Source organism: Paroedura picta, chromosome 1 (genome assembly GCF_049243985.1).
Source record: "Paroedura picta isolate Pp20150507F chromosome 1, Ppicta_v3.0, whole genome shotgun sequence".
Classification (NCBI taxonomy): domain Eukaryota; kingdom Metazoa; phylum Chordata; class Lepidosauria; order Squamata; family Gekkonidae; genus Paroedura; species Paroedura picta.
The window spans coordinates 45,317,422-45,331,319 of record NC_135369.1 but is presented as its reverse complement, the minus strand read 5'-3'; the positions used below and the strand labels follow the sequence as shown (position 1 = coordinate 45,331,319).

The following is a 13,898-nucleotide window of genomic DNA, read 5'->3' as shown; positions in this document are numbered from 1 at the left end:
GATTCCAGTATTAATGAGCAGCTGCTCATGCATGCAGCTTGGAGGGAACACTGGTATCAATTACAACTGAGCAGTGGCCTCTTACCGTGGATGCCCATCAATATGGCAGCGCAATGTCACTGAGGTAGAACTCTGTATATCCTCCATTGTGGCTGGGCTCCTCAAAACAACTTCTCCTGTTTCAATCCCTTCCAAACACAGGTGGAGGGAAGAGAGAAAAATCAAGATCATGTTGAAGCCTCTGCCTCTCTACAGAACTTTGGAAATTCAAGCATCTGCATACCTTCCACCAGGTATCATACCACATAAAAAGTGAGTGGTACTTCCAATGACATGTTGGCCCCTCTGATTGGCCATTCAGAGGGGGTGGCATGCCACTGGGAAGTGCTAGGGGGTCTGTGATTGGCCGTCACTGGGAGGGCCCTCCCCCAATGAGAGTCAATTACAGTCCATGCCACTCTCCAACGGTATGGAAGCAGGACCATGCACTCCATGGCTGCCCTTGCTGCTAGCCACTGGGAAGGCCTCCCACCCACCCCAAAAACTGCCGCCACCTTCCATGGCCTCCCAGCCATCTTCCGCACTGAGAGCCAGTAGGGAAGCTGCCCTCTCCCCCCTTCAAGAAGCCACCATGATTCCCGGCTCACCACCATCCTCTGTAGCCCCCCTGATGCCCCCCACTCACAGTTGGAAGGGCCCGCCCAACCCCTCCACAAAGATGCTGTCATGCTCCTGGCTCACCACAATCCCTGTGCCTCCCCCACCCTTCTTTCCATGACCTGCTGGCTACTGGGGGGAAGCTGGAGAGGTCCAGGCAGTTGCACTCCATGCTGGCCCCACCACTCTTGCCCCCCTCCTAGCTACCAGGGCAGCCACCAGAAGGCTGAACGCACACTCCACACCAGCCCCCCTCCTCTCACCCTACTCCAAGCCACCAGGGAAGGGAGTGGAAGGCCGAGCCACTTTGAGACTCCTTCTGGTATTGAAAAGCAAGGTAATAAAAAAGCAGCTCTTCTTCTTGCAGGTAGTGATACAGAACATAGATTTCAAGAGATTCTCTATAGTACTGTCAGTTCTCTGTACAAAGGTATTAAGAAGAAAAGCCTAACAGTAAGGGGAAAGCCAAAATTAGCAAGTACTCTCCACAACAGGAAACTCAGTAAAATGAGAAGAACCAGGATCACCTACCAGAGGAAGCTCTCCATTCCACATGGTTTCTGAATTATTCCTATCATGAGCGGGATATGGGACTGGGCTTTCCTGTACTTGCAAATGCTTCTGTGATTTGTTACATTTGCCAGTCTTTGGGAATGTCATATGCACATTGCCAAGCCTGACTTCCTCCTCAGCCTCCAAACAGTACTGGAATCTATTGTATGAGTTACTTGATCACCCTTCAAGGGCCATTAAAGGCATTCCTAATGGCTTTCATCAGAATGTATCAGGATTGATGACAGAGAAAGTAAAGGCAAGGATTATCAAGTGTCAGATAGAGGATTTGCACCTGGGATACTAAACCCAAGCCAGCAGACCAAACCAGATGCTCTTTCCATACTTAAACCTGGCTCTTTACAAATTGCCCCTGCTTCCCTCCATTGCAGTCCCACCCAGAATCAGGCATAGAGACAGATGCCTCAGAAAGCTTCCACAGATAGCCAGAGCTCCATTATAGCAGCAGTGTTACAAGAAGCTTGTGGCTCTATTCCAGTATTCTAGTCCCTCTCAATACTATTACTCTATCAACTGCTTTCCTATATAACTTGTGCAAAGGAAAAGCTTACTGCTGCAGGTAACACATAAGAAGTTATTTAACTAGTTGACATCCTGCCTTTCCTCTACAGAACTCAAGGCATCATTTATAGAGTTCCCAGAAACCTTCCCCTCTAGGCACTATCCAGATGCGAACCAATTTAGCTTAAACATTTTCAGCATCACATGCCTTTTGCTGGCTTGAAACAAGAACAGTAATTTTATTTCCATTCTGGTGTAAAGGATTCAGACAATAAGCACCAGTGAGTCTGCTGATGATTTGCATGTAATAATGGTGCACAGGTTCCAAAGGGTGTATTTATGGAGTAAGTGTATATCAGTATGTAACACATATGTCCTTGCAAATGAGTATGCAAGAAATAACAGACTGGCTGAACCAATAAACAGTGTGATCCAGAACAAAAAGCAATAGGTCCTATAACTCTGGTTTACACGGCAAAAAATTGAATCCATTGGCACCTTTAAGATCAACAAAGATGTATTCAAGGTGTGAGTTTTAATGTGCATGCGCACTTCCTCCGACGGTCTTAAAGGTACCATTGGACTCAAGTTTTGTTCTTCTACTTCAGATCAACACGGCTACCCACCTGAATCTATCCAGCTTACACAGTTCTACTTGCTCTCGGATCTCTCTCTCTCCACAAATAGTGAGAGGTGTTCTTTTAAGCAATTACCTGCAGTTCTGTTATCATCAGCCTGGTTTCTCTAAGGAATGGCTGATGCTTAACAGACATTCAGACAGATCCTATTTCCAAACCAAAATGGTATCCCCAAATCTATTTTGCAGCCTGAATCCCAATGAAACAAAAGTTAGACACAATATGAAGTATCCTCATATCTGAAAGAGTTACATACTCAGGTATGTGGGACCCAGAGGGACATCCTATCACCTTATGCTTCCCACAGGGCCTTGCATTCTGCAGGTACTAACCAGGTGATTCCTGGTCCCCGAGAGGTTTGCCTGGCCTCGACCTGGGCCAAGGTCTTTTCGGCCATGGCTCTGACCTGGTGGAATGGACTCCTGGAAGAGCTAAGAGCCCTGCAGGAGCTTCCACGGTTCCGCAGGGCCTGTAAAACAGAGCTCTTCTGCCAGGTCTTTGGTTGAAGCCAAGGCACGGGAGACCGCAGGTGTCCCCCCCACAATGAGAACTATCGTCATCCCTGGGGTTTGGGGCCCTGAGGGAGGGGTGGTTATGGGAGTTGGAAGACGGGTTTTTATTTTTCTCATTACTGGAGTAGGTTGGGATTTGGGTTTTATGGGTTTTATGCTTTTATGTATCAAGATTTTATTCCTGTTGTAACCCAATGCAAGTCAACTCTGAGCGTGGCGAGTAAGAAATCAAGCAAGCAAGCAAGCAAATAAATAAATGCACACACTTATGTTTCAGCATGTACTCCCAGTACAGAGCTGCAACTGTCTTGGGCTCACTGGTGTGCATTTTATTTTATCACTTTTAAATGCTGAAGCAAAACTAGATTCATAGTCTACAACAGCTTTGCTGACCCCCCTCCTGCTCTACCTCCAAATAATTCCTCTAGACTGCATCATTGGTATCTGACTGACTAAACATATTTTGTAAGTGAGATACTCACACTTTATATTGAAGGATGCATTTGTTGTGCGAGCTTCTTCTCCAGTCACTACATTCCGGGCCACGCACTGGAAGTTTCCACCATCTTGCTGCCTATCAACAGATGTGATCTGTAGGCTGCTTCCTTCCTTGAAACGACGTTCAGTGTCCTGAACAGGAAATCCATTCTGTAGCCATTCAAACTCTATGTCACTGGGTTGCTCCACCTCACAGCGCAAGATGGCACTCCGACCGTGCAAAGCATCCTGGGAGTACGGCTCCTTGGTGAAGATTATTTTAGCTCGAGCCCCCACCGCTGAAATGAACAAAAAAGAAAAAGAAGATCAGGTACTAGTGCTGGAAGAAGGGGGAGAACAGAAGTAGATTGTTCAATACCCTTCCAAAAAGCACAAGAGAAACGGAATTAAAACTTTAAGTGAGTCACCTGGAATTTTGTTACTGTCCTTTTAAAAAGAAAGAAAGAACATTGATGGGGCCCATTTACACAAAAAGGTGACTTTCAAGTTCTCAGAGACTGGATTATTTTTTTTAAGGAATCTACAGTTCTGCTTCTGTAAAAGTCCTCAGATCTCCTTCAATATCCTTTAGAGATAAAACTATTAATTATGGCACACAGAGAGCCCAAGACAAAACCCATTCAGTAAAAACAAGAGATCAGAACACACCAAGAAATGTTTACCCAATAATCGATTTTTTAAGCGCATTTAAAAGGTCTCCTGTAAATTTCAGACTTTACTGCAAGAGCCTTAACTGGATCATAGCTATGATGAGTTAGGTCTCTAGGTACAGGACTAGACTTGTAATTAGGGTTCCCAACCTCCAGGTGGTGGCTGGAGATCACCAACTATAGGGTTGTGCTCTTCGGCAATCACTGAACCCCCAAAGTGGCCAGTGACGCAGCGCGGAGGGACAGCGCTGGCGGTGGTGTGCCAGCCGGCGCAGTGGTGACACCCCTCCCCCCCATGCTGTGGCGCTGGCTACTTTGGGGTTCAGTGATCGCTGAAGCGGCCAAAGCACGCCGGAGTGCACAACCCTAATTACAACTGATCTCTAGGCGACAGGTAACATTTCACTTGGATAAAATGGCCACTTTGGAAGGTAGACTCTACAGCATTATACCCCATTAAAGTCCCTTCCCCCAAACAATGTTTTAAAAAAATAACAGACCATGATTCCATCCCTAAAATTACACTATGACTATATAACATCGAACTACCCTATTCCTCCATGTATGGCATTTACATGGAGCAGAAAGGCCTTACCAGTAAGAACCCATCAAGAATAAACTTGGGTACAGTTTTTTTTAAAGCTCAGGTCTCTCTCATTTGCTATTCTGCAATCCTGGGTACAAACATTGTCTGTCTGTAGGTGAACATTTACAGCTGTAATGTGAAACCCACACAAAGGCATTCTATTCTAACTTGTAAATTTAGAATGGAATAATTTTATGTGGAAAGAAGAGTTTTATTGTTAAATATATACCTTAACAAGGCCCTGAAGCACTTCTAAGATGGCTACCACCTGGACACCAAAACTGAGAACTTCCAGACCTAACAGCAGGAGTCTTTATAGCTTAAGCTATAAAGCTAAGGCGCCATAGTTGGGTTGTAAATGACTCTCTTATACTCAGTGGATCACACGTTGGCTGTGTGCTATTTTCTAGTGTCTCCAGTTCACACATGCAGAATATGCTACAGAATCCAAGAGCTTCTTCTGCAACTGTATTTTTCTTCATTTGCAAAGTTAATTCAGTCATGCCAGAACCTTGCAAATGGAAATGACTTGCCATGGACTTTATTAATTTTGCATTCTGAGAATCAAAAGTACACCAGTAAAACAAAATACAGAGAATATGTATGGTGCTGCTCAGAGAGCACACAAGATAGTATAGCTTTCTAAAAATTTATTTAAGGTTATCCGTGAAACAGAAGGGTCATGCACTGGGGAGAGGAGAGTGAAGAAGTTCTTCATGGTTTTAAAACTTCCAGAGATTTTGCATCTATCTATACTGACTAAAGCAGTTTTAGTGAAAATAAAAGAAAAAGGTTTTGAAAGATATAGTGCGGGAACGGTGTGGGTAAGGAAGAGAAAAATAATTGTGTCAGTCATGGGAAGATTTGTAACATGGCAGCAGTGGAAATGACATTTGACAAGACAGCCTTCTTATAGAGGGAACTGAACTTTAAACTCTTCCACTGTGTTCAATATCTATTTACTGGGTATATTATCCTACTTTAACTGCTTTGTTTTTATACTTATGTAATAATGCTATATGAGCCTCTTGTGGCGCAGAGTGGTAAGGCAGCCGTCTGAAAGCTTTGCCCATGAGGCTGGGAGTTCAATCCCAGCAGCCGGCTCAAGGTTGACTCAGCCTTCATTCCTTCCGAGGTCGGTAAAATGAGTACCCAGCTTGCTGGGGGGTAAACGGTAATGACTGGGGAAGGCACTGGCAAACCACCCTGTATTGAGTCTGCCATGAAAACACTGGAGGGCGTCACCCCAAGGGTCAGACATGACTCGGTGCTTGCACAGGGGATACCTTTACCTTTACCTTTAATAATGCTATATTCTGCATTAGATAACAGAACATGTCTACTATGTTATGCTTTGTTTCCGACTGCCGTAATCCTAATCCTATTACTTTGCTTATTATTCCATTTTATCAACTGCACTTACTTACACTTTGTGATCTGCTTTGAGCCTCAGTGGGAAAGGACGGACTATAAAGTAAATAAAGAAACTTGAGTGATGCCTAGGCCAACTATCATCTGGCAAGGCTTTAACATTCCATGCCCTGTATTTATATTCAAGAAATGACTACATCCAACTAATAAATTGAAGGTCATGCCCAGAATTTGGGTTATCAGGACAATATGGCCTCCTGAAGACCCTGACCCAATGAAGCACCCTTTGATGGGTCACTCATCAACAATGGTCATATTGCCAGATTTTCAGACTCAGCAGTTGTCTGACCATGTTGGCTTTTTTAATCTCTAGCCCAGGCTACCCCAGGAATGAAATCCACTGAAGTCATTAGAAACATTTGCCGAACACATTTAAGATGAAGAACATCTAAGGATTTAATACAAAAACAGGGACAAAAATAACCTCAAGTGAAAAACGATGCTCATCATCTTCTGAAACACAGGAACATAAGGTTGTGTGGGATTAATGAAGGCAGAGTCAGTGTGTCTAGGCTATTCTTCAGATCACAAAATGAGATAAGAGCCAAAGAGGCTGGACCCACAGATTGTTGGTATAAATTGTTACGAAATACTTTTTACTGCATCTCCAAACCTGCCCCCAAACCAGCACCTGGTTCTCAAAATCGCCAGTCTGCAAATTCCACAAAGGCCTCAAACCGCATTGCAGCTTTGCTCCAACTGAGTTCCATAATTTTGTGGCCACCTGGATCTATCTACCCCAAAAGCTCATTTTCAAAAGAGGCCCATAGAGCAGAGGGAAGAGGTGACATTTCTGTGCACATAACACCCTTTGAAGAAAGTTTACTGAAAGCCAGTGCTTTGATTTGGTCAATAAACAGATATAAAACAAGCATGGGCACAGCCTATGGCTCTTTTTTTGCAGCAACAGCAGTAAAAATCTGTGGTGGAAGACTACAGGAGAGACATACACAGCAGATGTTTTAGAGACAAATAAATGCCGAGGGATTTCTTTGTACCCTTCCTTAAGTATCTAAGATGCAAGTCTTAAGTACTTCATAATTTCAGACAGGTAAGCAGTTGTGTATCCACAACCACCTGGGCCTCATATAATCAATGCAACCTATTTTTCCTTAGGTTTGATGTACACCATAAGTGGTCAAATATCCTGCTTCTCATCAAAACACTGGTACCGAGAGTCTGAACATAAAACTTCCTTTGAAGAAATTCCCAAAGATTTCAAATACTCATCTAGATTTCAAATACTCATCTGGAAGCAAAGAATTGCACACACAATCCTATTTGAGTGATCACTTTGGCCCTGCAGCATCAAGACACAGCCAAGAGACAGCTTGACACATTTTAAGAAGCTGCAAGCCAGGAAAAGAACGACAATGGACATACAAGCAAGACCCGAGGGAAGGGAACTATTGACAGCATTACTTAGCATTAAACAAACAACAGATTAAATCATTTAAACAATGACATTATTTACAGTGAGCCCAGCTAACATTTAAAGTACTATTTTTTTCTACTCATGGTGGTGATCAGTCTCTGAAATGGGTCATTCTAATTCCCTAAACTGATTTAACAGATTAAGGAATTGAAGCTGAGAGTGTACCTTCTCCAAGGACACCCAGTGAAATTAACAGCTGACCTGGGGTATTTTGTGATGAAATAACCAAACATTTGGAAAAATAATCCTGCAGCATATCTCCAGAATGGACTAAAAACCTTAATCTCTGGTTCTTATTTTAGGGAAGGCTTTACTTGTAATTTGTCAAGAGCGGCCCACAGATCAGCGATTTTTAAAGACTCCAATTCCACTGTTATTGCATTATATCATCCACGGTTTTTAAGAGAGGGCAGTTCAGGCTAAGTTTATATAAGGTAAAAGGGCTTGGGATCTGAGGGACAAGGAAAACAATTCTGGCACCCAGATATATAGCTGAGACCATAAACATTATAAGCAACAATAATGGATTTAAATAATCAGCACAACAATCCCTTTTAAATTATTCAGGCTTAAATTTTCTTCCTGAAGGTCACCCAGCATGTCATTCTCTAGGGCAGTGGTCCACAACCTTTTTATCACCGGGGACCGGTCAACGCTTGATAATTTGCCAAGGGACGTCATCACCGCCTGAGCCCCTGCTCTGCTTGCTTTCCCGCCGGCACCCCTGACTTCCCACCGCCCACTGGGGGGCGCTGCCAGCTGCAGCTGCACAGTGTCATGCCAAGGGGGAGCCCCAGCCATGGTGGCCGCCGGAGAGCACCAAAGGTGAGCCGGCAGCAGAGTGGCAGGGCAGCCCCCGAGGCAGCAGTCGGGGAGGAAGACGAGGAGGAACTGTGGCCTGGTACCGACTGATCCATGGACCGGTACTGGTCCCTGGACTGGGCGTTGGGGACAGCTGCTCTAGGGCACTAGTACCCAATATTTTTGGTATGGTGCTCCACATCCAAATTTACTTGATATGGCGACCCACCCGGGATCAGCTCTGGCACCCTAAGGTGAACTGGAACTTGGCATGGTGATCAATCTACTGCCAGCACTGGAACTTTGGCACCCATCCAATTATTTTCTGCAATGACCAGCCAGATGCTTATGAGAACACAGTCTATGGGCTACACAGTCTTTGCATATCAAGGTTACATTCCAGCCTTTGACCACTCTCTTCAAATCCATTGTTCCCTCTAATTCCCTTTAACATTCTAAGAAACTTGCTTCTATAACCATTTAAAACAATCCTAGGAACAGAAGGGTGGGACCAAGTGAAAATACAAAACAGTAAGTAAACCGAAAGACACTGGGATACCTATATGGTAATACAAGATAACTGGATTCAGTATAGGAAGTAGATAGATGAGGAGTCTTCAATCTTCAGTTCTAATTTCTTTAATGAGCAGTATTCTTTAAAGTGATCTTGTATTACCGTGTAGGTGTCCCAGTGTCCTTTAGTTTATTTAATAACCATTTAGACATGTTTTACTTGATTTTTTATCCATCAGCATATGCAGTATGTAGTGAAGAAAAAATACCAGCTACTGTATGATATGGAAGGTACTGTATTCAGGGTCAGGTTTTGCTTTCCAAAGCCTCCAATTAATTACTGAAGTTGGCTCTTCTCAGAAACACTTCATACATAATTATTTTCTTACAGGGAAATTGTTCTGCGCAGAAAATGTGAATATCTATCATTTGTAGTCAAATGTCACTTTTTCTTACTGTGAAAGGATAATCTGTACACCGCCCGTGGCGCCGCGGGCGCCACGGACTAAATAAAATAGTAAGGGGTTCTGGGGCGGGATGTGTCCGGGATGAGGAAGGGTCCGGATTGGACCCTTCCTCATGACAGACAATCAGAGGGACCAATTGGCAGGCGTGAAGCGCCTGCCGATTGGTCCCTCTGATTCCCAGCCCCAGTAACTGCGAGCCGCGCGCAGCGCGGCTCGCAGTTGCTCCCGGCCTGATGTGTCAGGCCGGCCCCTGAGGGAGCCCCCGGCAAGACTCCAGCCGCCGAGAACCTCCAGCCGCCGAGACTCCAGCCGCCGAGAGGGAATCAGGGCCAGGCCGCGCCCACGCGGCCCGATCCGCGGGCGCGGCTCGCGGGTGCGGCCCGATCCGCGGGCACGGCCCGCGGGCGCGGCCGGGCGCGGCCCGATCCGCGGCCGTGGCCTCCTAGAAGGAGCAGAAAGAACCCACCCCCCCCAGCCGCAGAAGATCAAATAAACGCACAGGAGCCGCCGCAGCCCAGCGCACCACGCCTGGGACTCCCCACCAAAAACCAGGAGACGCCGAGGAGCCGCCACCCGCCTCTTCTTTCAGGTAGCCTGCCCCTCGCTCTGGTCCCTGCCTGCTAGCGCCCATTGTCTTCTGGATACAATGGGCTTTTTTACTAGTTAGTTATATTCCTCACATCTGACATCATAGTTCTTTTTTCTACAAAGCTGAAATATCATTGCTAGTAAACAATGCAAAATGGCCTCGTTTTCAGCAACCAAGTCCACCTATCAACACATCACTCATAGGGGAGGAACTCTTAAAACAAACAGTCTTAGCTTCCAAAAGGAGAGTTCACAAGGCTCCACTTGAGGCCAGCTGCAATGGAATGGGAACCTCTCTGTGTCATCCCCTCCTCTGCAGCTGAGCCAGAACAGAGTTGGAGGCACACTAGGGGTGTGTGTGTGTTTGAGTGAGTGAGTGAAAAGACATGCGTGAAGAGGACAGAGGGGTTGGCAAAAAGGGACTCAGGATGGTAAATCTCCCACAGCAAGGAGAGGGCAATGAGGTGCTGCAGAGGGTTGGGGAGCTGAAGGAACAGTAAGAACAGCCTACATATGCAAACACCTTTCTTTCCTCCTTTTGCTTTTTCATTACTGCACAGTTCCTCCCCACTCTCCAGTCCCTTTCCCAACTCCTTCCAGCTACCACTCTAAAGTTACCTATAGCTGGACAGACATTCCTCCCCTCCCGTTACTGTTGCAAAGGTAAGAGTGTGTGGAGCTGATAAGGAGGAGGAGGAGAGAAAAAAGGAATGATAAAAAGAGTAGGAGCAGCCATTAGGGAGGCTTTGCCACCCAAGTCTAGATCCTGACCCACAGACTAGGAAACGCTGCCTCAAGGACTGAGGAAGCTGAAACCACTAGCTTTCCTTGGTACTGAGACCACACTCCCCTGTTGAGATGTAGACTGTATTACTCAGGGATTATATAGGAAAGGTGAACGAAGCTGGCTTGGTGTAGTGGTTAAGACCTGTGGCTTCTAATATGGAAAGCAGGGTTTGATTCCTGCTACTCCACATGCAGCCAGCTTGAGCTAGTCACAGTCCTGATACAGCTGTTCTCATAGAGCAGTCCTGTCAGACCTCTCTCAGCCCCACCTACCTCACAGGGTGCCTGTTGTGGGGAAAGGTGGGGGAACGGCCCTCCCCACTGCAGCAAGGCCTGGCCTGCCGAGGCTTCAGTCCTCGCCTGGCTGGGGGAGTGATCTCCCCCCTCCTACCTGACTCCAGAGAATAACAGTGGGGGGAGGGAGGCCTGTCACTCTCCAAAGCAGCTATTTTCTCCATGGGAATTGATGCCTGGTAATCAGCCGAAATTCCTGAAAATCTCCAGGCTTCTACCTGGAGGTTGGCAACGCATCTGGCTATACAAGGGAGAACTAACCTGGCTGTTAAGAGTAGAGTCTGGCACTCTTTAACCACCATCCCACGCTGGATCTGGAGATCAAGCAGGGGGAGGAAGGGCACAGTGCAGGAATGCATGTGAGCGCCCATTGCATTCCTGGTTACAATGGGCTTTGCCTCTAGTTTATTACATAGGTACTGATCCTAGGGCCTTAGCGGAATTCCACTGTAGGAAGGGAGGTACATTCCAGCTGCATCAATGAGTGACAAGAGCTGGAATGGAAACACAGGAAAAGAATAAATGAATGGCAGGAAGCAGAGGCTGAACAATTTCTACCTCATCAAACAGCCACCTGAGAGTAATGGGTCACGCTGCTGACACAGAGCACAGCTGAGCCACATGGCTAAGTCTGAGACCACATGCCTGACTGACTATGGTAGAATTTGCTTCAGTACAGACCTAGCAGAAACAGACAAACTTTCAGTTTAGGAGACTTTGCAAGTAGTATTCCCAACCAGAGCCTACAAATAGCTTCACATTTTCACTGCTCAGGTTACAAGCTGGCTACAGGAAGGGAAACAAAGGGCAATTCAACAGTTGCTGCTCTCCTTCTGATTTGGTCCCCAGGAATGAGCTCTCACGTGGAACAAGGCCAAAGCAGCTTGGAATTTCAGGGTTAGTCTGATACAAGACAGATGCTAAGAGGCTTATACATAAAATACGCATCCTTTTTACAAGAAGAAAAATAGAGTATTAGAAATGGCACACTGCAGCCGCCCCGTGGTTCATTACACCAAGAGTTTTGTTTGATGTTACTCAATGAAGTCTACAAAGGGCCTGAAATTCCAAAAACGGAGGAGAGAGTGTGTGACAGCAATTTTAATTTTTTTCAGTCAGCATTAGAGGTGCTGAGGGGCCAACTCTTCAGAGACAGCTGGTGAGTATCAGCAGCTAAGTCCTTTCCTTCTTTTCTACTTCCTCCCATTTTTGAATTTGACAAGCAGCCAGATCATTCTACTATGCAGCTGCCTAGATTAGTCCTCATTTAAAAACTGGACGTATGTATCCCTTTGTGCATTATTCTTCTTTCTTCACCTCAAACTGATAATTGGATGCACTGACAATGTGATGCATCACCTCACATTTAGGGAAAGTATTTGCTGACCACAGCAGAAATATAGAGAAATATACAGCATCCAAGTAACAGCTTGGCAAATGTGCTTCATCCTTAGGTTTGTTTCTTACATACTAGAGTGGACCCCCTTGAGTTTGGTCAGCTTTCCTTTCAGGATTAAAGGAAATGCAAATGTGGGGTAGCTCCTGAGTTCAGCATGCTGAGTGACTTTGTCCAATGGGCTTATATACCAAGTACCAAGAAAAATCTTCCTTTAAAAGAAGTAGAGGTATGTGTACTGACAACTGCTATGGCTTTTATAAAGAAACTAGGGGCAAAGCCCGTTGTATCCAAGAATACAACGGGCACTAGAGCTTGGCAGTGGGAAGAGGAAGGGGAGGAGTTGTCCAGTCTGTAAAGGCGTGGGGTTGAATGTGTGTGTTGTGTGGGAGGTTGTGGTGGCATGGTGGCAAATGAGGGTATAGGTGTGGAGATATGGGTGTCAAGAACCTGTGGTGTGGAATGTTCGTTGAGTGTGGGAGAGGACTGACCGTTGGGAATTGTGGCATAGTGGATACAGATGAGCTTTCAAGAGCCATGTCCTCAGATATGTGAAGGGAAAATCAGACTGGAGACTCTTCTTAGGGGAAGATTACATGGCAACCAATTCCTCCCAGTTCTGCAGCATTTCCCTTCTTGTGTGAATTAGGCCACAGACACCGAAATGCCCCTCTGCCCTAATACACATGGGGTAGTCACAGTACACAGGTGTCCACCCTGTTCCTTCTGTCTCCCATGTTTTCACTGTTGGTAAAAAGTTATGTGCCCACATGCTTCTTTCATGGTTGCTCCTTAGAAGAACGGATTTTTGTACCCTGTTGCTTACTACCCAAAGGAGACTCAAAGTGGTTCACAAACACCTTTTCCATTCGTCTCTCCACAATAGTCAACCTGTGAGGTATGTGGGGCTGTGAGAGGTCTGAGAGAACTGGGAATGGGCTGCAGTGACCCAACAGGTCTCAGGTGTCTCAAAGCATTTTCCAATCATCTTCCCTTCCTTTCCCTCTCACTATTTACAGTTTCAGGCTGTAAGTATTTATTTAGAAGAAGAAGAAAAGTTGGTTCTTATATGCCACTTTTCCCTACCTGAAGGAGGCTCAAAGCGGCTTACAGTCACCTTCCCACAGACACCCTGTGGGGTGGGTGAGGCTGAGAGAGCCCTGATATCACTGCCCGGTCAGAACAGTTTTATCAGTGCCGTGGCGAGCCCAAGGTCACCCAGCTGGTTGCATGTGGGGGAGTGCTGAATCAAACCTGGCACGCCAGATTAGAAGTCCGCACTCCTAACCACTACACCAAACTGATCTTCCTGCACTTTCCAGACTCACAGGACTGATGCTGGTCTGCCTGTCTGCACCCCAGAATACAAACAGTTGCTGGTAAGGGCTGGCCATAGCCCATAGCCCAGGAGGGACACACCTGCACCATTCCCTCCCAACTGCAGGCAACTGCACTCCCTCCCAACTGCAGGCAAAAATGGCTCCTTTGAAGGCTGGACTCTGAGGCATTTTACGATTTTGAAGTCCCACCTCCAAACCTCCAGGAATATTTCCAACCCAGGGGTAGCTAACC

The 13,898-nt window shown here is 46.0% G+C and overlaps 1 protein-coding gene across 2 annotated transcripts in view; it reads right to left on the bottom strand.

The window, feature by feature from the left end:
* PTK7 (protein tyrosine kinase 7 (inactive)) overlaps positions 1-13,898 on the bottom strand; it is a 94,687-nt gene that overhangs the window by 23,110 nt on the left and 57,679 nt on the right. For both annotated transcript variants that reach the window (XM_077336777.1, XM_077336768.1), the window contains exons 2-3: positions 3,364-3,657; positions 86-188 (exon numbers count right to left, since the gene is read on the bottom strand). In XM_077336777.1, the coding sequence (XP_077192892.1) occupies positions 86-188; positions 3,364-3,657 (397 nt within the window). The remainder of the gene's footprint in view (positions 1-85; positions 189-3,363; positions 3,658-13,898) is intronic.